Below are 24,324 nucleotides of genomic sequence, written 5' to 3'. Positions count from 1 at the left end.
AGGGAGAGGTGGGTGCCAATGTCCCCCTGTTTAAGTTAAGCCCAGAAGGAATTCCTAGCTAAGGCCCAGGTGTCAGGTCACCTAGGGGCACCACACATGTTGTGTGTATCCCAGTGCCTTCCTTCTTCATGCAGAATCACTTATGAGAAAGTGAAAGCGAAAGTGAAACTTCAAGGACGGTTTATAGCAGTGGTGTCAAAATCAAGGCCTGAGGCCTGGATCTGGCTTAGATCTGGCCCGCGGGGCCACCCTGGAAACAGCAAAGGACCAGCACGTGTTGCCTCTGCCAGCGAAAATGGAGCTCGGAAGGGTCCCTCTCGAGCTCTGTTTTCGCTGGCAGAGGGTTGCGATCGAACTCGCAGCCTCCTGATTGGGAGACGAGAGATCCACCTCTAAGCTACCGCACCACTCTAAGATCAACGATTGATCCCTGTAAGATAATTTACTATAAACAAACCCAGTTGCATAAATCTATATACTCAAACTCTCTCTGTGCTGGACCAATCCCGGTTTACCAGGTTTTGGGGGGGGGGGATTTCAGAATTCCCCAAGTTACTAGTCCTCAAGACCGTTCCGTGGAAGAACGGGGCTCCTACCTCATCCGGCAAGACGACTTCTTTGGTCTCCATCTGCTTCAGCACCTCGTATGCCACATGCAGGGCCTGTACCTTTGAGGTCGCCATTCGGACGTAGGTGGGCAGCGTGATAAACCAGAGCGCGTAGCAGTGACCAAGCAGGCATTTTGCCCACATATCCGGCATGGAAGAATATTTCTGCGCGACTTTCTGGGCCACCTTAATTTCCTACAAAGGAAGGTGGTTTAATGTCAGTTTGTTTTTTTTAAACAAACGGTGATTAAAAAAAAAATCACCGTTTGTTTAAAAAAACGGTGAGTAAAAATCGACGGTGATAAAAATCGACCTCGGCTTCAATAAATAAGACTTTAAAGCCAGAAATATTCTTGTTAGGCATAATACCAGAAAAATACAATAAAGGGAATACAGATATATATTTAATATGACAGCAGCGAGTCTTGCATTTGCACAGTATTGGGGAAAATGAGGAAACTCCTACTGATGAAAATGTAATTTTAAAAAAATATTAGAATGCGCAGAAATGGATAGACTGACACTAAAGATGAAGGATAAGGAACAGACGGAATTTTTTTTTTTTTTTTTACCATGGGGTTTGTTTTATCAATGGTTAGACAATAGAGGTAGAAATTAGAACATGAAAAATCACTACTATGTACAAGTAAATGGACGATAGATTATCGCTATGTATAAATAAATAACTAAATTACTATTATTATTTCTTTTATTCATTAAACATGAAACTCAGCCAACTGGACATTCAAAAATGTGCCACAAATACCATTGACTGGTGCTGATGGTTGATACGGGTTGCTGCCAGCGTCTTAGGTATCAACCAAGTAACTTCTTAAAAGATATATTATTATTATTAATTTATAAGTAAATTGACCCAGACAATACACAGTTTATTAAGCACTGTATAAATGTATAAATAAAGTTTTTTTTTAAAAAAATCAACCTTGGCTGGGACTGGGGGAGCTCAGGAGAGCTAGGACTGACTCGTACGTGGACAGGAGACCACCAAGAAATCCCAAGACGGGAATTTGGATTGCAAAATTTAAGAGAGACCTGGCAATATTTACCTGCTGGGTCCGGCGAGGGGCAGGGCTGCTGGGGGCGCTGGTTCGGGCTTGGCACAGGGAGGGCATGAGCTGGTCCTGAGGCCGTTGAAATAGCTTGGTCTGGAGCATCGGGAAGCCATCGTATCTATATTAAAAAAAAAAAACAGAGACCCCCCCAAACTGAATGTGTGGTTCTGGGTAGCAGGAGCGATGCAGGGAGATTTGTTTTAAGGCTAATGGCGTTTTAAGAGTAATGGAGATTTTGCCCTTTGGGGAGATATTTAATAATAATAATAATAAAAAAAAGAATTTGCATGGGCATCCAACTGGCATGTCGGGGAAGAAATGGGGGAAAAAAGCAGGAGGAGGACCCCCAGATTTTTACTCAAAACATTCACAGAGATTCATGGGGGTCTTTGCTTGTTTGGGATGCGTTCAGTGGCTGGAATTCTGAGTGCAGGGAGTCCTCGACTTGCGACCACAATCGGAGGAGAAACTTTTGTTTCCCGTCCTCAATTTACGACAATGGAGCCCAAACCTGAGCAGGGGGTTGGACTAGAAGACCTCCAAAGTCCCTTCCAGCTAAACTATTCTATTCTATTCTATTCTATTCTATTCTATTCTATTCTATTCTATTCTATTCTATTCTATTCTTATTCTGTTCTATTCTATTCCCTCTTCTATTTTGTATTCTATTCTATTTTCTCTTCTCTCTTCTCTCTTCTATTTTATTTTCTATTCTATTCTATTTTCTCTTCTCTCTTCTATTTTGTATTCTATTCTATTCTTCATTCCAATATTCTCTTCTCTTTTCTCTATTCTATTTTGTATTTTATTCTATTTTCTCTTCTCTATTCTCTTCTACTCTATTCTATTATTCTATTCTCTATTTTATTTTGTATTTTATTCTATTTTCTCTTCCCTATTCTATTCTATTCTATTGTATTGTATTCTATTCTATTTCGTATTCTCTTCTCTATTCTCTTCTCTTCTCTAATCTATTCTATTTTGTATTCTATTCTATTTTCTCTTCTATTTTCTTTTCTCTCTTCTACTCTACTCTACTCTACTCTCTATTCTTTTTTTTTTTTTGAATTTGATTTTTATTATAACACATAGTGATACGTTCAATACATTTTCGGTTCATTGGTGCAAATATACATATATACATCTACATACATTATTACTTGTCTTTTATTTGATATTGTTTCTTAAAGCTAAATTTAGTTTCAAAACACTTAAAGATAATAGTGCTCAAATCTCTGAGACTAGATGTAATACTGTTCATTTCTCCATGAATTTTGTTTATTAATTCTTAATCTCTGTACTCTATTTCCTTCTTTATTTCTTTCTATTTCTATTTCTATTTCTCTTCTCTATTCTATTCTATTTTGTATTTTATTCTATTCTTCATTCCAATATTGATTCTCTTCTCTTCTTTTTCTTTTCTCTATTCTTTTCTCTTCTCTTCTGCTGCTGTAGGGGTCGGCGGCCGACAGGCCACAACAGTTAACTTCGAACGGTCACTAAACGAACTGTTGGTCTACCTGTATCTTCCCTGTTGAAGGCCACCAGACTGGGACACTCACTTGTAACACGGGGGCAGCTCCAAGCCGTTGGGCCCGGTGGGTTCTTCGGGGGGCATAATAAAAACAGTATGTTCACTGCCTTGGGTGTCATCCAGTTCTATCAACGGGGCTTCCTCCGGTTTCTCTAAATCCACCTGTACCTGAAATCAACAAAAGAAGAAGAAGAAGAAAAAAAATGAAATTTAAGCAAACCGTCCCGTGTGGGAACCATCTCAAGATCTTCGCCTGCTCACGTAGGATGGAGAGGTGGCCCTTGCAGAGGTAAGAAACTCGGCTCTCGGCATTGAAAAAACCTTCCAAGCTAGCGGATTGATGGGAGGATCCTTCAAAGCAGGAAACGCTCAAAATTTAATTTCTGCAGGCAGTCCTCGACTTACAACTGTTTAGTGACTGTTCTGAGTTACAACGGCACTGGAAAACGGTCACTCTTGCGACCGGGGCAGCATCCCGGCAGTCGTGTGATCAAAATTCGGATGCTTGGCGACTGGTTCATATTTATGACGGTTGCAATGTCCTGGGGGGGGGGGGTGTCATGCATTCCCCTTTTGCGACTTTCTGACGAGCTATGTCAACGGGGAAGCTGGATTCACTTAACAACTTTGTTATTAATTTAACAGTTGTAATCATCATCATCTTTTAACGATCCCATAATCCCTTGCATTGGGGTGGAGTCTGGGCAACTGAATGGAGCTGAATGTTTTACTGGCCGGATGCCTTTCCTGTCACCAGTGCGGAGTTATATTCAGCAGGTATATTCTCATTGTGCCCAGAGAGAGAAATATCAGCCTCTACCTAGGATCGAACTCACAGCCGCCTGATTCTGAGGCGAGAGCTCCACCTCTAGGCCACCGCACCATTCCCAATTTAACACCTGTAATGATTCCCTTAAAACGGTGGCTATAAAGGCCATAAAATGGGCGAAAACTCACTTAAATGTCTCACGTAGCAACGGAAATTTGGGGCTCCATTGTCGAGGACTAGCCGTAATTGCTTTTCCTTTCTTTTTAGTAGCAACCGATGGGTTATTTACTAGCCCTTGCAACTGAGGTTCCAGTTTTTTAGGACAACGAGAGGATAATTTTGTGGTTAAGCGTCACCTCTCATCTCTTTTTCCTCCAAGGTGCATCCAAGTTCAAGCCCCGTAAAGACCAGATTAAGCCAGTCATTCAAATAAAACCCAACGGAATTGTAAATTCAGATCCCCTTTCTCAGCTACCTTGTCGACGCAGGAATCGAAAAACTCCAGGCAAGCATGGCGGTCGCTGACGAAAGAGCATTCTTCGATGAACTGCGTGAAGAGCTGGGTGCGTAAAAGCTGCCCGTAGAATTTGTGGTAGGCTCGATCGCGGGACTTCAGGAAGCCTGTAAGGGAGGGAGCGAGGGAGCGAGCGAGCGGGTTTAATTTCACGACGGTTCTCGTAATTATTCTCGCCTCGAGTTTCACACAAAGCAACGACAGCAGAGGAAAACGAGCGGGGCAGAATGAGGAAAACGAGCGCAAGAATTCCTTCTCGGACACGATCGGAAGGGCCAATATTATTATTATTATTATTATTATTATTATTATTATTATTATTATTATTATTATTATTATTATTAATTGAATTTGTATACCGCCCTACTCCTGAAGGACTCAGGGCGGTGAACAGCCATAGAATAAAACATATAAATACAAAATTTAAAATAGATTAAAACGAATTAAATAATTTGGCCGAACAAATTTAAAACCCCCCAATAATTTAAAACCAAATTTAAAATTTCCATTTAAAAGGGGAAAGACTTAGGTCAGGCCAGAATTTCTCTCGACATCAATGCAACGTGGACTGGATCGCTAACTAAGACTTCTTCCACTCCTCATCCTTCCTCTCCTTATCCCTTCCTTCTTTTGCATCTTCATTCCTCGAGTCGCCGTTTTACCAAACCCCTCTTTATTGTGATTTACTCCCCGACGAAAATCCTCATCTCCGTTTCAAAGCCGAAGAGCCAGCGCTGTCCGAAGACGTCTCCGCGGTCATGTGGCCGGCATGACTAAATGCCAAAGGCGCACGGAACGCTGTTACCTTCCCACCAAAGGGGGTCCCTATTTTTCTACTGGCATTTTTTACCTGCTTTCGAACTGCTAGGTTGGCAGAAGCCGGGACAAGTCACGGGAGCTCACCCCCGTTATACACGGCGCTCGGGATTCGAACCGCCGAACTGCCGACCTTTTCGATCGACAAGCTCAGCGTCTTAGCCACTGAGCCACCTTACTAAAATGTGTAAATTACCCCAAAATGTGTTAGGCCTTACCCTGCAGGAAAAACAGACTGCTGGAATCTCGCGTTTTCTCCGAGGGAGCCTGAGTGATGGGCCGGAGGTAGCCACGATAACCTTTGAGGAGACAAGCCATGAATCGCAGGAACGCCCCTCGGATGTCCAGTTCCAGCTGTTTCCGGCGCCCGTAGATGACGTCGTAGTCGGTCAGCAGGAATTCTAAGGAGGCCTCCTCTACCGGACGGTTGTACACTGCAAAGGAAGGACCAAATCGTTTGGGCACGCCAAAACCGAGAATTTACATTCTCGGATCCAGAGAATGGCCACTTTTAATCCTGGCTTAATATTTTGCAAAGAGAGAGAGAACCCCTGGCAGATACTACCAGGTGGAACGTACTATAGCAACATAAATCTACGTTATTTCAAAGCCCCCAATGATGAATCGTGGATCTGGGGCACTCCTGAAACGCGGCAAAATTTCGCTATGTCGCAATTGAGTATCTCCTTCTACTACCTTTTATATTATCACATCTGGAATACTGTGCCCAGTTTTGGTACCCGCATGACAAAAAAAAGAAAAAAGGTTGAGACTTTGGAAAAAGTGCAGAGAATAGGTAACTAGGAGGATTAAAAGGCCTGGAGATTAAAACGTAGGAAGAACGGTGGCAGGAATTGGGTCTGGCCAGTCTAGAGAAAAGAAGGAGTAGGGGGGGTGACATGAAGCCTTCTAATATTTGAGGGGCTGCCCCAAAGAAGAGGGGCTCAATTTATTCTCCAAAGCTCTTAAAGGCAGGAGAAGAATCAACAAGGATTGGAAACTAACCGAAGAGAGCAGCAACCTGGAATTAAGGAGAAACTTCCTAACAGTGAGGAAAAATTAACCAGTGGAACAGCTCGCCACTGGAAATTGTAGGTCCTACATCTTTGGAGATTTATATGAAGAGATTGCCCCTGTGCCCGTATGACTTACTTTCATCCAGTTGTTGGTACTGGGAGTTTAACGAGGCCAGCAGTACTTTACACGGCTTCCGTGGCAGAGCGCGTGATGACAACACCTTGCGTTCTTCGCACCTGTGCACACAACAAAGCTGCCCCTACGATTAGTGCCTCCTGCTGGGGTCCCCGGGAACACTAGTATCACCGCGCCTCCCCTGCCCCCTCGCTCGGTGGTCCGGGGACTCTTCCTTGTCTGCTGGTTAGAGATTCAAAGGGAGACGCAACAAGGAATGCTGAGCAATTTTGAAAAAAAATAATAATAATACTACACGCCCCGTGATGGAAGGAAGGGTGAGAAAGAAACTCAATGCAGCCTCGTCTTGATTTTCCTTCGTATCAGATAGAAAAATAAAAAAACTTAGGCTTTCAAAAGTCTCTTGTTCTAGTCTATACAGGTAGCCCTTGACTTATGATCACAATTGAGTCCAAAATGTCTGTTGTTAAGCGGGACATTTGTTCAGTGAGTTTTTGCAACCATTGTACCACACTTCTGGCCCCAGTTGTTAAGTGAATCACTGCAGTTGTTTGAGTTGTTAAATGAAATCTGGCATCCCCAGGGACTTTGCTTGTTAGGAGGTCGTAAAGACGATCACATGACCGTACCCGGGACACTGTAAGCGTCATAAATATGAACCAGTGGCCGAGTTGTCAGTTTTGACTACATGACTTCAGGGAACCTACAATAAAAATAATAATAATAATCCTATTTTTCAACCTGCCTCAAAGAGCTGACAATGCAAGCTTATTCCACCAATATTGATACTCCTCGGCTTACAACCATTTGTTTCGAAGTTACAACGGCGCTGAAAAAAAATGACTGACGGACCGGTCTTCACAGTTGTGACGGTTGCAGTGTTTGGCCCATTGCTTCGTATTTATGACGGTTAGAGCGTCCCGGGATCACGTGATCCTCTTTTGCGTCCCTCCCAGCCAACTTCCCACAAGCAAAGTCAACGGGGGAAGTCGGATTCGCTTAACGATGGCTGGATTCACTTAACGACCACGGTCCAAACGGTCGTAAAACCGGATGTGCCTTGCTAAACCCCCTGGGGTCTGTTCACCCCGAGACTGCAGGATGAGGACACTCACTGGAAGATGGTGTTGGTGTCGAGGTCCACGCACATGACGTCGTGCGGAAGGTCATAGAGGTCGAAGTAACTAGAGTGGACCCCCACGATGAAGGGCACCGGGGCGCACAGCACGTCGGCCAGGGTGAGCGGGCAGAGAGGGATGTACGGGCACTGCCAGCGCAAGGGGAAAATCATCTGCGGGAAGAAGCACAACTGGTTTGGGTGTGTTGTGTTGAAGCTCTGTCAACCCAGCAACGTTTGAGTTCACTGAATATTTTTTTTTAAAAAAAGGCATCACGAAAACGTAACAACAATGTGTATGTAAGTATGTAATATTTTACAGCAGGGGTGTCGAAGGAAGTTTTAAGACTTGTGGACTTCAATTCCCAGGATTCCTTAGGAAATATGCTTTAAGAGGGGTGGACTTCAATTCCCAGAATTCCCCAGCCAGCATGCTTTAAGAGGGGTGGACTTCAATTCCCAGAATTCCCCAGCCAGCATGCTTTAAGAGGGGTGGACTTCAATTCCCAGAATTCCCCAGCCAGCATGCTTTAAGAGGGGTGAACTTCAATTCCCAGAATTCCCCAGCCAGCATGCTTTAAGAGGGGTGGACTTCCACTCCCAGAATGCCCCAGTCAGCATGCTTTAAGAGGGGTGAACTTCAATTCCCAGAATCCCCCAGCCAGCATGATTTAAGAGGGGTGGACTTCGACTCCCAGAATCCCCCAGCCAGCATGGTTTAAGAGGAGTGGACTTCGACTCCCAGAATTCCCCAGTCAGCATGGTTTAAGATGAATGGACTTCCTCCCAGAATTCCCCAGCCAGCATGGTTTAAGAGGGGTGGACTTCAACTCCCAGAATCCCCCAGCCAGCATGCTTTAAGAGGGGTGGACTTCAATTCCCAGAATTCCCCAGCCAGCATGCTTTAAGAGGGATGGACTTCCACTCCCAGAATCCCCCAGCCAGCATCCTTTAAGATGAATGGACTTCCTCCCAGAATCCCCCAGCCAGCATGCTTTAAGAGGGATGGACTTCCACTCCCAGAATCCCCCAGTCAGCATGGTCTTTACAATTTGGGGAGATTCATCTCATAGCCAAGGAAAGTTGAACAGGGACCCTCCCCAATTTTTCTCTGCATTCTCGAGATTCCCAGACCCCCATTTCTTCCCCCTCCCCTGCCTTCCGGCTTCAGGGCAACGGACACTAACCGAGACCAAAGCTTCTCCGATGCTGGTCAAGACGTCCGGCTGCAGCGAATGGATGAGGAGCTTCTGTTCGGTCAGCACGGCCACCATTAGGGCCACGGCGTTTTCGGGGCCCAGGGTCTGCAGGAGGGTGAGAAAGCTGGCCCCACTGCAAACAGAAGGGGGAAAAGTTTGAATTTTCCGCCGGCAGAATTTGGACGCGATTCCGATCGTCTTGTCCTTACGGCGGAATCGCGCCGTAAGGACGGCGCGATTCAGCCGTCCTTACCTGATAGGTAATGGGGACGACACAGGTTGGCACAGGAGCAAGTTGTCGTAGGGCGACATCTAAGGAGCAAAAAAAGAGGGAGGATTTAAGACGGAGGAGCTGATCAATGACACTGTCAGCGTTGCAACGCTGGCATAGAGGGAGCAGAGGAGAGCGAAAGATAAACTCTGAGACTTTTGCCTGCTAAATCCCTTTGAAGCCTGGTTGTCGTGGAAATGAGAGGAGGGGGCACATTCCTGGGAAATGACGAGGAAAAGAAGTCTGAAGAATGACTTGGAAGACAGCCAATGAGAAGCAGAGATTTGGGGATCGGAAAGGGAGGGATTGGGAGGCAAAAGGTCCGTCTTGTCCGTGCGGAGTCATGATCCGATGGCTGAGCTCAATTAAAGAAAGATTTCCTCAAAGATTGGCAGTTTGGAAATTCATTTAATTTTGAGATAGCACCACAGTCTGACAGATACATCTTGTGCAAATGCGCAACTGCAAAATACGTTTCTTCCTGCATCCCAATTTGCACCCGGGTTTCACCGCTGAGGCGCAAACGGTTTCTTTGGGGCAAACGGGAATCCTTTTTTACAGAAATAAACACGGATGGACTCGGGGGGGGGGGGGGGCAAAAAATTTGGAATACAGCATCTCCCTGTCAAGTCAATTGCGGAAGGCAGCTTTATTTGGAACAGCTGACCTCCTGCGAGGAGACCTTTATGAAATTAAAAACATTTGCTGAAAGATTAAGATTAGAATGCAAGATCCCGTCTAAACATTTGGCTGACTGCGCCAGGAACCAGAATAATATTATTATCGGCATTGACCAAAAATTAACACCGGTCAATTGCAAATGGCAGCTAGGAACAGCTGACATCCTGCGCCGCGAGGACTTTTAATGTTATTATTTATTTAACGCTATTAAATAAGAAGGTTAGATTAAAAACATCTGCCTGTCCTTGGGAAGAACTGGAGAGATGGCTTCAAACACCAAATTCAGGCTAAACATCTGGTTGACTGTGGTAATAACAACAACAATTATTATTATTATTGTTTGGACTCCACAAATGGTCCAGCAAAAAACAAAATTCTTTCTTCTCACCTGAACCAAGATCCGAGGTCTCTGCGGAGACGGGAAAGGGACGTTGTGCATGAAGTGAGAAATATGCCTAAGAAAATAACAGAAAGGAAAGGAAGATAACGGTTCAAAATAGACAAGCCTAGTTTGTAAACGCCAGCGATCTCAGCTTGTGCTTGTCAACGGTTGGGAGAGACCAGCGACGGCAAATCTTTTTGGTACCGAGCGCCTAAACTGGAACGTGGGTGCATGTGCGCGCGCTGGAGAGCTGGAAACCTGAGAATCAGCTAGCTGGAGTGCGCATGGCTGTTTTTGGGCTGTTTTCTGGGCCAAAAACGGCCTGAAAACGGCCCAAAAAACCGCCTGAAAAATAGCCCGTTTTTTGGGCCGTTTTCAGGCCGTTTTCCGCTGCTCCGGCCCTTGCAAAGACCAGGGATGACGTTTGGGCCACTGCGTGAAGCTGGTGGGGGAGGGGTTCTATCCCGGAGAATGTCGGTTTTCTGCTGAATAGCTTTGGAATGGAGCCTCCACGGCCAGGAGCAGTCTACCGGAGAATGCCAGCAGCCGCAGCGCGAGCGGGAAAAGCAAGGCTGGTTGTTCCTTCCTACTTCTTCCCTCCCCCCCCCCACCGTCCGTGGGCTTCCTCAGGACCCCCTTCTCCGGGCTCCCCCTCCTCTCCCCACTTACGCCTCGAGGGGCAGGACGTGGGGTCCCGAGATGCTGTAGCGGTAAAGGAAGGTGAGGAATTTGCGGAAGACGTCGAAGAACGGCCAATGAGACAAGACGCAGATGCTCTTCCGGGTCTGGATGGACTTGTTGGTGATGGGGCGCCGGTCGACCACGGTGAGGAGGTTGAGGGACATGGACTGCCGGTCGGTGAGGCGGTCTCGGGGAAAGGACTCGTAAAACTGCATGGCGGCCCCGTAAACCTGGAGTACGGGGAGAGAGCGGAGAAGGGTCCTGGGTTATTCCGGACATAGCTCACTTCGAGCGAGTGCAGAAGTGCAGCTTGGGGCCCTTAAGATGCTTTCTGTGCTTCGGGGGCCCCACCTGGAACCGGTCCGGGGAAAGTCCTTTTCTTCTGCGCCCCGATTACCTTGTCTCCCGAAGCGCCGGTCAACACGAAGGTGGAGAAAACGGGGAGCTGGTACTTGGTGTCAGCCGGCCAGCTTTCGATGGTGGCCCCCATGGGCAGGCAGAAGACGGGCACCGATTCGGGGAGCGGGAAAATTTCGTTGTCTTCCTCCGGGAAACGGCTGAGGAGACCTGGAGAGCGAGGAAAACCATCTGGGCTTAAAAACAAGCAGGTTTTACAGGATGGAGAGTTCAGACGTTGGTGTTGTTGTTTTTTCTTTCAAAAAAGATGGTGACTTTAAGATGGAGGGAGGGACTTCAACTCCCAGGATCTCTCACGGGTGGACTTCAACTCCCAGAATTCCCCAGCCAGCTTCCTTTAAGATGGACTTCAACTCCCAGAATTCCCCAGCCAGCATGCTTTAAGATGGGTAGACTTTAACTCCCAGAATTCCCCAGCCAGCCTCCTTTAAGATGGACTTCAACTCCCAGAATTCCCCAGCCGGCATCCTTTAAGATGGACTTCAGCTCCCAGAATTCCCCAGCCGGCCTCCTTTAAGATGGACTACAACTCCCAGAATTCCCCAGCCAGCCTCCTTTAAGATGGACTACAACTCCCAGAATTCCCCAGCCAGCCTCCTTTAATATGGACTTCAACTCCCAGAATTCCCCAGCCAGCCTCCTTTAAGATGGACTTCAACTCCCAGAATTCCCCAGCCAGCCTCCTTTAAGATGGACTTCAACTCCCAGAATTCCCCAGCCAGCCTCCTTTAAGATGGACTTCAACTCCCAGAATTCCCCAACCAGCCTCCTTTAAGATGGACTTCAACTCCCAGAATTCCCCAGCCAGCCTCCTTTAAGATGGACTTGAACTCCCAGAATTCCCCAGCCGGCCTCCTTTAAAATGGACTTCAACTCCCAGAATTCCCCAGCCAGCGTGCAGAGCAAATACCACGGTTCTTGTTATTTATGTTTATTTTGTAGCGTAATAGCGATTTCCTGTCTCTTTAAACCAACAGGATATATTCAGTTATTTGTAAGGAAGTAGTAATTCCTGGAAAATTATACGTGGGATGTTTTTAAAACTTTATTCCGATGCTATTTTGGTGCGTGTTGAGCTATTTCTTTAAAATAATTAAAGGGAAAACAAGAAATAAGGAACGGGGAAGAGGTGAAAGCATAATTCTCTTTCTTCACCTCTTTCTCGACTGCCCCTGCTCGCTGTGCTTTGGCGAGCTACGGGATTGACTACTGCATCCCGAGCTTTGGTGGGCCCACCCTTGAAGACTGCGCCCAGCAAGTAAACCTCCAAAAACCAAGATCTGTGTGATGAAATGTTGCATTTTTGCCGCGCAAACCCTTACCTGCTTCGTAGACCAGGGTGTTTCCTTTAGAGAGGGCCATCTTGTAACAGATGTAGAGGGCTGGACCCCACTTTGGGGAGAGAAGGGAGTAAGAGGGAGTGTCAGTCCAACAGAGAAGCAGGTGAGACGTGACAAATAGGCTGTCTGTCCATCTACCTTGTCCAACAAGAGACTCCTCCTTCTCCATGGAGTTGCCCCTCCTCCTGCCACGGGGGTCAAGAGTTTCCAACACGGGGGCGGGCCTCACAACCCCTTCTAGCACCCATAATAATATGCGCTGTGAGGGACTCTCGGGAACGGCCATCCGAAAGCGCCTGGCCGAATAGTTTCTCACCCGGTTTCCGACTCACCATCCCGGCGTTGAGGTTCCTGTCCACCCGGCAGAAAGTGTGGGGCGTGCTCTCCCCTTTGCTGGGCATGATAAGGCAGATGTCCGTGATCCCCAAGGCGCTGTACGCCTGCCCTTCGCTGGCCCGCCGGTACGTCAGGAACGTGTGCTGGTGTCCGGGCGCGCCCGAGGCCAGGTTCGCCGAGTGGCTGTAGGGCGTCGTGTCGACGATTTTGTAGCCCGCTTTGGGCTGGTCCTTCCCCCCATAATGCACCCTAAAAAAAAAAAAAAGGCAGACAAGGTCACCCTCCTAGGAGAGAGAGAGAGAGAGACACAGAGAGAGAGAGACAGAGAGAGAGAGAGAGAGAGACAGAGAGACAGAGACAGAGACAGACAGAGAGAGACAGAGAGAGAGAGACAGAGAGAGAGACAGAGAGAGAGATACCTGTTTCCCATAGAAAAGAAAACACCGGGAGTCACAAAACCTGGATAGACATGGCTGGAAGGCGGGGCATGTGACTGGGTGGGAGTGAGTGACGTCGAGTTGGCCACACCCACCTAGGTTTTGTGGTTTTCTCTGGGAAATGGGTCCAAATGGCTCTTTGAGTGTTTAAGGTTGCAGACCTCTGGGATAGGCTGTGTCCCTCTCAGGTGGGAAATCCTGGGAGTTCTAGTACGGAATTGTCTCCGAAAAGCGGTTCTAGGCTCGCGACTTCCCGCGACTTACCCCAATTCCACAATGGGGGGTTTATCCCGCCCCCGCCGGTAGCAGATGAACATCTGGGGATTGTTCAGCAGGCTGGTGTTGAGTTCCACGAGGTGCCCCGAGTTGGTACGATCGATGCAGGTGAAACCGTGGGGCACCTCTTCGCCTTGCGAGCGGACGATAACAGCCACGTCCACAATGGGCTCGTTCGGGCGGGCCGGACGAGACGCCTGGCTCTCATCCTCCAGCGGTTTGGACGTGTCCACCAAGCCGGCCACCACGAAGTAGTCCACCAGCTGAGGGGCCCACTCCTCCGCCATGACGGGGGCTCACGGCATCTGCGGAAAGGGAAGAGAACGAGAGGGTGATGCTAGGTGTCAAAGGGCAGCCGCCATAGGCCGTCTGAGTGTCCGGGCAACGGCGGAAGGTCCGTGCGGAACGTTGGGGGGGTCTGGTTGCCACCGGCGAGACCCTTCCCCTCGTCCTTCTCACTTCCTGCCCATCGTTTCTCCTTCGATCCAGTTTGATTCGAAAGCCGGCCGCGGAAACAGGGGGTACGCGTCCAATCGTAAACGCATTAAAAAGAGTTTGAAAAGACGTTTAAAGAGCATTTGGCTTTTTAAAAGAAAAAAAAAAGCGAAGGAAAAGGAAACAGTGGGGAAAAAAAGAGGTTTTTGAGAGAAGTCTTTAAAAAAAACAGAAAAGGGGAGAAGACAGTTTTAACAGATGAGCAGAGTTGGAAGGGAGGGACCCTGTAGGACATCTAGTCCAACCCCTCCTTCCCCACCCAAGCAGACATATTAAAAAGAAGTTGACAGCGGTTTTTTTTTAAAAAAAAAAAAAAATTAAGAGGGAGGGGAAAAAAAAGGAAACGGTGAAAAAAAAAGTTTAAGAGTAGCTTTGGCAAAAAACTGAAAAAAAGAAATGAGAAAAAGTATTCTTTTAAACCATAAAAAAAGGGGAGAAATGCCAGGAAATCTTTTCTATCTAAACACGTTGAAAAAAGAGTGAAAAGGGAAGTTTAAATAGTTTTTTTTTTTTTTTAAAAAAGGAGAGAAAATAATTTTTTTTTAAAAAAAAACCCATTCTCTCTTTGAATAATAAGTTTTTGCAAGCCTTGTTTTGGCTTGGCACTGCCCCAATCGGAGTCCAGTTCCCATCGCTCCAAAAACAGCCGGCCTCAAGAACGATGGGATTTGGAGTCCAACCCCCACCCCCACCCCACGGCTGCTGTTTCCTCCTCTGGACCAACGCCTCCTCTTCTCAGGTGTCACCCTGTGCCAACCAAGTGGCCGTGAGTGCCACCGGCGCCTGGCTGCCCACCGCCCTCCCGAACCGCCAAGGCCGAAGGAAAGGATGGTACGATACCCAGCTGCCCCGGATGAGCGAACGGGACCCCCCCCAAAAGCCTCTGGAACCTCCTGCCCCGAATCGGTGGGTTTTCGGTGCAGAAAGGAGAAGCGTTGTGACGTGGGGCGGCAACGGCTCAAATTGTGTTTTGTGTGTGGTTTTTTTTCTTTTTTGCAGTGAACGCAAAACGTCAGGGAAGGGCTGGGCGAGTCAAAAGAGGAAATGCCCGTTTTCTCACTTCTTGAGTTCGCTCAAAAAGAAAAAGAAAATTTCCCTCCCCGAGATTTATTTAGAGTAAAAGTCACGTTCTCCAAACCGGCCTTTCGTTGCAGGTGCAAAGCGGACAGCTGGCATGGACTCTGTGTATGCTCAGAGGCATGGAAAGCGTGCACACGCACCCCCTCTGCTTGGGGGGTGAAAACGGAGAGCTGGAAAAAACAGGGGGGAAAAAAAAAAGAAAAGAAAAAAAAAATGAAGCAAGGAAAATATAAAGGGGTCATTTAAGGAGACGTTAAGGAGGATTTAACGTTTCCTGTTTGTTGAGAATTTGGCAAACAGGGAGCGGCGCTTTTCTCCTTGAAGTGCTGCTACTTTTCTGCTTGCGGGGAGCTGGTTTTTCTAATGTGGACTCTCCTTCCCTGAATTTAAAGGGGCTCACTTGCTGGAGTACTATAGTTAAGGAGACGGGGAGGCTAAATATTCCCTGCTCATTGAAAGTGAGGCACTTTTGGCCTTGAAGTGCTACATTTCTACTTGCGGGGAGCTGGTTTTTCAAGATGGACCCTCCCTTTTCTGAATTAACGGGGTCTCAATTGCTGAAAAACAATAGTAAAGAGACAGGGAGGACAAATATTCCCGGCTCATTGAAATTTTGGCTCTTTTCTCCTTGAAGGGCTACATTTCTGCTTGCGGGGAGATGTCTTTTCAAGATGGACCCCCCATTTCTGAATTAATGGGGGTCTCCCATGCTGAAGAACGATAGAAAGGAGATGGTGAGGCCAAACATTCCCTGCCCATTGAAAGTTAGGCACTTTTGTCCTTGAAGTGCTGCTTTTCTGCTTGCGGGGAGATGTTTTTTTTCAAGATGAACCCTCCTTCTCTGAATTAAAGGGGTCTCACTTGCTGGAGAACAATAGTAAGGAGACAGGGAGGGCAAACATTCCTGGCTCATTGGAATATTTGGCTCTTTTCTCCTTGAAATGCTACTTTTCTGCTTGCGGGGAGATGGTTTTTCAAGGTATGCCCTCCCATTTTTGAATTAATGGGGTCTCACTTGCTGAAGAACTATAGTTAAGGAGACGGGGAGGCTAAATATTCCCTGCTCATTGAAATTTAGGCATTTTTGGCTTTGAAGGGCTACATTTCTGCTTGCGGGGAGATGGTTTTTCAAGATGGAAACTCGTTCTCTGAATTAAAGGGGTCTCAATTGCCGGAGAACAATAGAACAATGCGCAGCAAATACTGTTTTTTCCCCTCCTTCACGGGCAGCCGCCGTTCTCTGCCAGCCCCTCAGCCAGTGCCACAGTGTCACGATGCTATTTCGGGTTTGGCACGATGACAATTCACACCTCCGCTACCATCACCTGGCTGGGGAAAAACGGGAACACACCAGCGCGTGTTTCTCACCCGTCACCCCCAACTGACCGCCTCGCTCGGCCTGCAGCAAAAATTACAGGGTATTCCTCGATTTATGACTCGCCAGGGAGCCTGCAATTCCTCGTTGCTAAGCGAGACGTTCCTTAAGCGAGTTTTTCAGGATCTTTCTTGCCACCCTTGTTAAAGTTCAGAAATTACTAATCCGGTCGTTAAGCGAATCTTGCTTCCCCCTCCCCCCCCGTCGATGTGGCTTGTGAGAAGGTCGCAAAAGGGGATCAGACACACCGTCGTAAGTATGAAACCATCGGCCAGGGTTCTGAATTTTGATCGGCTGATCGTGTTACAAAGGCCCCCAAAACGCCTTTTAAAATTATAAATCTATTTTTTTCCAGCGCCATCGTAACTTTGGACGGTCATTAAATGAGCCATCGTAAACTAAGGACTACCCCGTAATCCGTTCTCTCTTTATTATTTCGTGTTTATTTCTTGATTTTTGCAAAAAGACATACTGGAGACCCCCGTAGCCTAGATGAGGAGACCGAAATTTCGGGGATAAAATGGGGTTGTTTAAATTTTTTTAGCGACGAAACGGTATTTCGTCGCTCTGCAAACTCTGCATTTTCGTAGGGCTGTCTGGGTGGAAATTCCCCGCAGGTAGACAGCTAGCAAGTCCAGGAAAATAGCTCATTTTTCGATCGCATTGACACCCACTTCCGCCGGAAACACACGCCAAACCACAGATCTGAGGTGGGTTTTCCGGAAGGCAGCCGAGACAGAACCTACATTAAACCACGATGCTCAGGATGATGGATGATCTCCGCAAACGTTTGGGGTGTCTAGGGTACCCCTTAGTCCTTCCCCTCGAACCCCAAACCTGCCTGCAAAGCCAACCAGCTTGCAGTCAGCACCCATCTCTCTCCAAACACATCCTGGTTTACACGCCTTTTAGCTGAAGGTGGCATTAAACCACGATGCTCAGGATGATGGATGTCTCCCCAAACTTTTAGGGTGTCTAGGGTACCCCTTAATCCTTCCCCTCGAACCCCAAACCTGCCTGCAAAGCCAACCAGCTTGCAGTCGGCACCCATCTCTCTCCAAACACATCCTGGTTTACACGCCTTTGTGCACACAAAGCCACAATTTTACTCCGATCCCGGCTTACGGCTGATCTGCACGCTCCCCCTGCGAGGGAGGCCAGTCTGCAACAGGCTTCATTTTTTTTTTTTTTTAACGAAAAAATACATTTTAACCTAGAGGTTCTTCAGCTGCGTTGACCGGGAAGGATAAAAACGCTTCTTAAAACTAATAAAATTTTTATTTCTGCCCAAAAAAACCCCCCACGAACCGACATTCGCACGCCGAACTCGGTTTGGAGGGGGGTTTTTTTGCACACGCCGGGAGCGGATTCAGCCAAAACGACAGTCGGACGCGGTGCAGATTTTGCAAAAAGGGTTTTTTTTTTGCTAGCAAAAATTGATTTTTTTTTAAAGCCGGAGGGTCATTTACCAATGACCCATCCGGAAACTGGATGAAAAACCAGGAAGTTTTATCCGGTAAAAGTGAAAGTAAAGGAAAACTACGTGTCACCATATGACGGATGGGTGTGTAAGAGAGAGAGTGGGGGGGTACTAGATGTAGAGGCCGCCCCCTCCCCACCTCTCCCGCGTGTGCAAACCGTGATTACAACGACCGTAATCGAGCCCAAAATGTCTTGTCGGTAAGCGAAACATTTAAGGGAGTGATGCTCTTTCCTGCCACCATCGTTAAGTGAAGTAGCAACGGTTGTTAAGTGAATCTAGGCTAACGGACGACCTAAAACGGCACAACGTCAAAGGAAAATAGGCACAACCCCAAGTTCAGTTCTTAACCCACGTTGCACAACCAGCGGAGAGTTCGATCCTAGGTAGAGACAGATATTTCTCTCTCTGAGCACGATGGGAATATATCTGCCGAATATAACTCCGCACTGGAGACAGGAAAGGCATCTGGCCAGTAAAACAATCAGCTCCATTCAGTTGCCCCGACTCTACCCCGATGCAAGGGATTATTAAACGACAAAAAAACAACAACATTGTACAACCAGCTCAACACAAGGAAAGTGGAAAGCAGAGACCCGAAATATTTCTATATTTATACAATTTGCTGGCTGGGGGATTCTGGGAGTTGAAGTTCCCCAAGTTTTAAAGGGCCCAAGATTGGAAAAACTTTTGAGCAAATTCTTGTTCTTTTAATTTACTCTCCGCTGAAGTGTGCTGGGTGTTTAAACTCTGCACGTGCCCAGAGAGCCAGTCTGACAGGATGCCCACGGCCTAGGATTGAATTTGGAAATTAAATCCCGTTTTGGCTGGTTTTTTTTTTCCAGCGGGAAGAACGGAGGAACGACAGAGGGCCGAGAATCCTTGGAAACAGGTCGTCCTTGAATTACGACCAGAATTGAACCCGCAAACGCCCGTTGCTAAGCGAGGCGGTGAAGTTGGACGACCTTTCTCGCCACAGTCATTAAACGGATCGCTGCGGTTCTTCAGCGAGTCGCGACGGGTTCTTCAGCGAACCCGGCTCCCCCATCCGAAGGTGAACAACGCGTGATTCCCCTTTGCGACCGCCGTAAATGCGAATCACCTGCCAAGCGTCAGAATTTCAACCAGGTGATCGCGGGGTGGGGAAATGCTGCGACGGTCAATAGCGTGAAAAATGGTCTGATTTTTTCCCCAGCCATGTCGTAACTCCGAACGGTCACTAAGCAAAACGTCGGAAGGACCACCAACCTCCTTGCTTCGGGGGGAGCTGGAAAATTATTATTTTAGGAGACCCCCCCACCTTCCCCAACCAGGGGGAAAGGAATGGGTGAATGCAGAGCTAGTTGGAGAGGGGGGGGTCTCTCAATGGGGTACGCGGAAAAGGGGGGCAAAAAGGGGGCGGGGCTTAGCTGATTGGCATAAGGCACAGGTGCCCATCTGAAAGCAGGAAATCCAATTTTGGCTTCAAGCTTTATGAAAGGGGGGAGAGAAAAAGACCAAAAAAAAGAACCGAGAAACCCACGACGACACCTGTTCGCCCACCGCAGGCACCTGCCCATCACGCTGGCGCTTGCGGCCACCCCCGTTTCTTGTCGCTTTCACCCCAAAACCATTCATTTCGAAACCCAGCCAGCTGGTAAGCAGGGAATCCTCTTAAAAAAAAAAGGGGGTGTGTGTGTCACAACGCCACTCTTTGGGCCCATCATCCCCAGCAAGGTCTGGAAAAGCCCCCTTGCCCTCTTCCCCAAGACTCAGATAGACTGCCCTGGCACCCAGAGGCTCGACCCTTGCCTGGCAAGGCAAGGAGAGGGATGGGAAGAGATGGGTGTAAGGAAGAAAGAAAAGGGGGGGGGGGAATTGAAGGGTGGGCTGTGACTGAATGTGAAGGGGGCAGGTCCCATCCTCCCCAGCCAGGTGCTCCTCCCTCCCTTCCCCGCCGTGCACCATGGGTCCCCCGATCCAAGGAAACCCACAAAAGCGCAATGCAAACAGGAGAACCAACCTCCAAGAAATATTGCAATTGCAAAGAGGAGGGGGGGGGTTCCTCCTTGCAAGCTGAGACTGAATCTGAAGGGGGCAGGTCCCATCCTCCCCAGCCAGGTACTCCTCCCTCCCCTCCCCGCCGCGCACCATGGGTCCCCCGATCCAAGGAAACCCGCAAAAGCGCAATGCAAACAGGAGAAACCAACCCCCAAGAAATATTGCAATTGCAAAGAGGAGGGGGGGGTTCCTCCTTGCAAGCTGAGACTGAATCTGAAGGGGGCAGGTCCCATCCTCCCCAGCCAGGTGCTCTTCCCTCCCCTCCCCGCCGCGCACTATGGGTCCCCTGATCCAAGGAAACCCACAAAAGCGCAATGCAAACAGGAGAACCAACCCCAAGAAATATTGCAATTGCAAGGGGGGGGGTTTCCTCCTTGCAAGCTGAGACTGAATCTGAAGGGGGCAGGTCCCATCCTCCCCAGCCAGGTGCTCCTCCCTCCCTTCCCCGCCGTGCACCATGGGTCCCCTGATCCAAGGAAACCCGCAAAAGCGCAATGCAAACAGGAGAAACCAACCCCAAGAAATATTGCAATTGCAAGGGGGGGGGGTTTCCTCCTTGCAAGCTGAGGACCCCCCTCCCCCTTTCCCAGGCCAGAGTCAGCTGAGCAGGGAGGGAGGGGCCAAAGAGAGGAGGAGGAGGAGGGGGGGGTCTCCAGCAACCCCCTCCCTTCCCTTCTGGCCTCGCCCCGTTTTGCAAAAAAAAAAAAAAATTTTTTTTGCAAACATTTTGCCCAGCTGCAATGCCAGCTGGTTTCATCCTTGCAATTGGGGGGGGGGGTCAGAAGGGACCTGGGGGGGGACCCCCTCCCCCCCAGATTGCAAAAAGAGGGAGGGGGGACTCGGGGCTCCCGCCTTGCCCGCGTTGCACGCCTGCCACCTACCTGTGCAAAAACTTCAGCCCTGCCTCTCCTGCCTCTTGCAAAGCTCCAGCCTCGCCATGGCCCGCTCTGGCCCTGGCTGGGCTCGCTGGCTGGCCGCGGGGAGAGAGAGAGAGAGAGAGAGAAGGGGGCCCGGGCGCCCTCTGGCGGCGAGGAGGACCTCCTCCACCCATCTCTTTTGAGTTTTAACCCGTTCCCAGCCCGCTTCGGGTGGAGTGCACGTGTGAAGGCGGGGATGCACGTGTGAATCAGCCCGGGTGGAGGAGAAAAAAGAAATCACTTTCTTCTTATCTGTCTGTCTGTCTATCTATCTATCTATCTATCTATCTATCTATCTATCTATCTATCTATCTATCTATCTATCCTTCCTACCTATCTACCTATCTCTCTCTCTCTCTCTTTATCTATCTGTCCTTCCTACCTACCTACCTACCTACCTACCTACCTATCTATCTATCCTACCTATCTACCTATCTCTCTCTATCTATCTGTCCTTCCTATCTATCTATCTATCTATCTATCTATCTATCTATCTATCTATCTATCTATCTATCTACCTATCTCCCTCCCTCCCTCTCTCTCTCTCTCTCTCTCTCTCTATCTATCTATCTGTCCTTCCTTTCTATCTATCTATCTATCTATCTATCTATCTATCTATCTATCTATCTATCTATCTATCTATCTATCTATCCTTCCTACCTATCTACCTATCTCTCTCTCTCTCTCTCTTTATCTATCTATCTGTCCTTCCTTCCTTCCTACCTACCTACCTACCTACCTACCTACCTATCTATCTATCTACCTATCTCTCTCTATCTATCTGTCCTTCCTATCTATCTATCTATCTATCTATCTATCTATCTATCTATCTATCTATCTATCTCCCTCCCTCCCTCTCTCTCTCTCTCTCTCTATCTATCTATCTATCTATCTGTCCTTCCTATCTATCTATCTATCTATCTATCTATCTATCTATCTACCTATCTCTCTCTATCTATCTGTCCTTCCTATCTATCTATCTATCTATCTATCTATCTATCTATCTATCTATCTATCTATCTCCCTCCCTCCCTCTCTCTCTCTCTCTCTCTCTCTATCTATCTATCTGTCCTTCCTTTCTATCTATCTATCTATCTATCTATCTATCTATCTATCTATCTATCTATCTATCTATCTATCTATCTATCTATCTATCTAATTTATATACTGCCCTACTCCGGGGGGGACTCAGGGCGATGAACAGCCAAGATAAAATACAGATAATACAAACATTAAAAGTCCATTAAAATTATTAAATATTTTGGCCGAAAACAAATTTAAAACACCCAATTTGTAAAACAGATTAAACGATTTAAAAATTTAAAAGGGAAAGTTAGGCCAGCTTCCTCCTCCTCCTCCTCCTCCTTCTTCTTCTTCCTCCTCCTCCTCCTTTTACTCCTCTTCTCCTCCTTCCCTTTTCTCCTTCTCCTTCTCCTATTATTATTATATTTACTTGATTCATTAAACATGAAACTCGGTCAAATGAATATTCAAAAAGGCATCACGAATACCATTGACTGGTGCTAATGGTTGATATGATTTATTAATTATTATTATTATTATTATTAATCTTCTCTTCTTCTCCCTCTTCCTCCTCTTCCTTTTACTCCTCTTCCTCCTCCTTCCCTCTTCTCCTTCTCCTATTATTATTGTTGTTGTTGTTGTTATTATTATTATTATTATTATTATTATTATTATTATTATCTTCTCTTCTTCGTCTTCTCCCTCTTCCTCCTCCTCCTTTTACTCCTCCTCCTTCCCTCTTCTCCTTCTCCTATTATTATTATTATTATTATTGTTGTTGTTGTTATTATTATTATTATTATTATTATTATTATTTAATCTTTAGTGAGATTCACAGCCTTTGAGGCTGGTTAATAGCTCAGCAGCTCGAGTCCTAACCAAGGACCTAGGAACTGTTAAGGTATCGTCGGAGGATGTCAGCTGTTCCGAGTAAGGTGGTTTTTTGTAGAGTCAAAATGTTCAAGTCCGGCATTATTATTGGTTATTATTATCTCTTCTTCTTTTTCTTTTTCTTCTGAAAGAAATTTGAGGTTCTCCCCGAGGGAGAAAAGTTGCTTTTGCACCCTTCTTAGGTTGGATCTGGAGGAATTAACACCCCCCAGGGATGGGAGACCACTAGGAGATCCCAAAAGGAGATCCCTTGATTACTTTTGCAATGGGATTGCAAAAATAGAATTAAAGCGAAGGGATGCAATAGCCTCTGGGGGCCAGAACAGTCTATCTGAGTCTTGGGGAGGGGGCTTTTCCAGATGCAATAGAGCCTGATTTCTATCTGCAGTGAAAGCACTCTGTATATGCTCTATTGTGATGTGTCCAATTGTTTCCACCAGTTTTGAACCAACTTCATAGGTGTCTGGCAGGATTTTTTTTTTCTCTTGGAGCGTTTTCTGTTTCCTGGGCCAAAAGACCGATGGAGACCCCCAATTTTTGCTTATTTCATATTTTTTTTAATCTAAATTTCTCTGCTATAAATCATTGTATGGGAGGTGGCTTGTGTACGGGCGCCCTCTAGTGGAATGTTGAAGCAACGAGCGCTTCTGCGACATTCGGGGTTCTTAAAACGGTGTGTGCGACTAACAGCTCCATCATCCACAGCCAGCGTGGCCGGTTTGGGAGGTGGTTGCAATAGCAGAGGGAATCAAATTTGTAAACTGTAAGTCATCCATTATTAATTCATTGGTTTATTTTAATCTTAATTTTTATTTTCGGCCTATAAAATGTAGGCACAAAAAAGACACCCCCAGTTTTCACCTGCGTTTCTTACTTATTTCTTTCATCTTAATTTTTGTTTTTGAAGCACAGTATTTGGATGCAAAGATGCAACTTGAGTTTTTTTCTTTCTTTCTTTCTTCCTTCCTTCCTTCTTTCCTTCCTTCCTCCCTCCCTTCCTTTCTTCCTTCTATTCTGTCTTTCTCTCTCTCTCTCCTTCTTTCCTTCTCTTTCTCTCTTCCTTCCTTCCTTTCTCTTTCCTTCTTTCCTTCTTTCTTTCTTTCTCTCTCTCTCTCTCTCCCTTCCTTCTTTCCTTCCTTTTCCTTTCTCTCTCTCTCCCACCCTCCCTCTGTTCTAAATTCATATTAGTTGGCATCAAGTCTTATTGCTACACAAAGTTTTAATAATAATAATAATAATTTGTCTGAAGTGTACGGATTCCTATTTTCCTATTTCCTATTCTATTCTATTCTATTCTATTCTATTCTATTCTATTCTATTCTATTCTATTCTATTCTATTCTATTCCTTCTCTTCTCTTCCTCTTCTCTTCTCTTCTCTTCTCTTCTCTTCTCTTCTCTTCTCTTCCCTTCCTATTCTCT

General features: G+C 46.9%; 1 protein-coding gene across 2 annotated transcripts in view; it reads right to left on the bottom strand.

The window, feature by feature from the left end:
• Positions 1-21,085, bottom strand: part of DENND4B (DENN domain containing 4B) — a 28,910-nt gene extending 7,825 nt beyond the window's left edge. The window contains exons 1-16 of one of the 2 annotated variants that reach the window (XM_087880777.1): positions 20,955-21,085; positions 13,592-13,908; positions 12,887-13,139; positions 12,537-12,606; positions 11,195-11,364; positions 10,786-11,027; positions 10,123-10,189; positions 9,036-9,094; positions 8,771-8,915; positions 7,582-7,757; positions 6,467-6,567; positions 5,533-5,748; positions 4,460-4,605; positions 3,244-3,383; positions 1,676-1,799; positions 597-803 (exon numbers count right to left, since the gene is read on the bottom strand). In XM_087880777.1, the coding sequence (XP_087736903.1) occupies positions 597-803; positions 1,676-1,799; positions 3,244-3,383; positions 4,460-4,605; positions 5,533-5,748; positions 6,467-6,567; positions 7,582-7,757; positions 8,771-8,915; positions 9,036-9,094; positions 10,123-10,189; positions 10,786-11,027; positions 11,195-11,364; positions 12,537-12,606; positions 12,887-13,139; positions 13,592-13,890 (2,415 nt within the window). In that variant the 5' untranslated portion in view covers positions 13,891-13,908; positions 20,955-21,085. Of the gene's footprint in view, positions 1-596; positions 804-1,675; positions 1,800-3,243; positions 3,384-4,459; positions 4,606-5,532; positions 5,749-6,466; positions 6,568-7,581; positions 7,758-8,770; positions 8,916-9,035; positions 9,095-10,122; positions 10,190-10,785; positions 11,028-11,194; positions 11,365-12,536; positions 12,607-12,886; positions 13,140-13,591; positions 14,652-20,954 lie in introns of those variants that run through there. The other variant, XM_060694272.2, reaches the window with a different exon arrangement.
• Between the last annotated feature and the right edge of the window lie 3,239 nt (positions 21,086-24,324).

The sequence above is a fragment of the Pantherophis guttatus genome, chromosome 18 (genome assembly GCF_059756535.1).
Source record: "Pantherophis guttatus breed Tessera chromosome 18, ASM5975653v1, whole genome shotgun sequence".
NCBI lineage: Eukaryota > Metazoa > Chordata > Lepidosauria > Squamata > Colubridae > Pantherophis > Pantherophis guttatus.
This window is presented reverse-complemented; position numbering and strand designations above follow the sequence as displayed.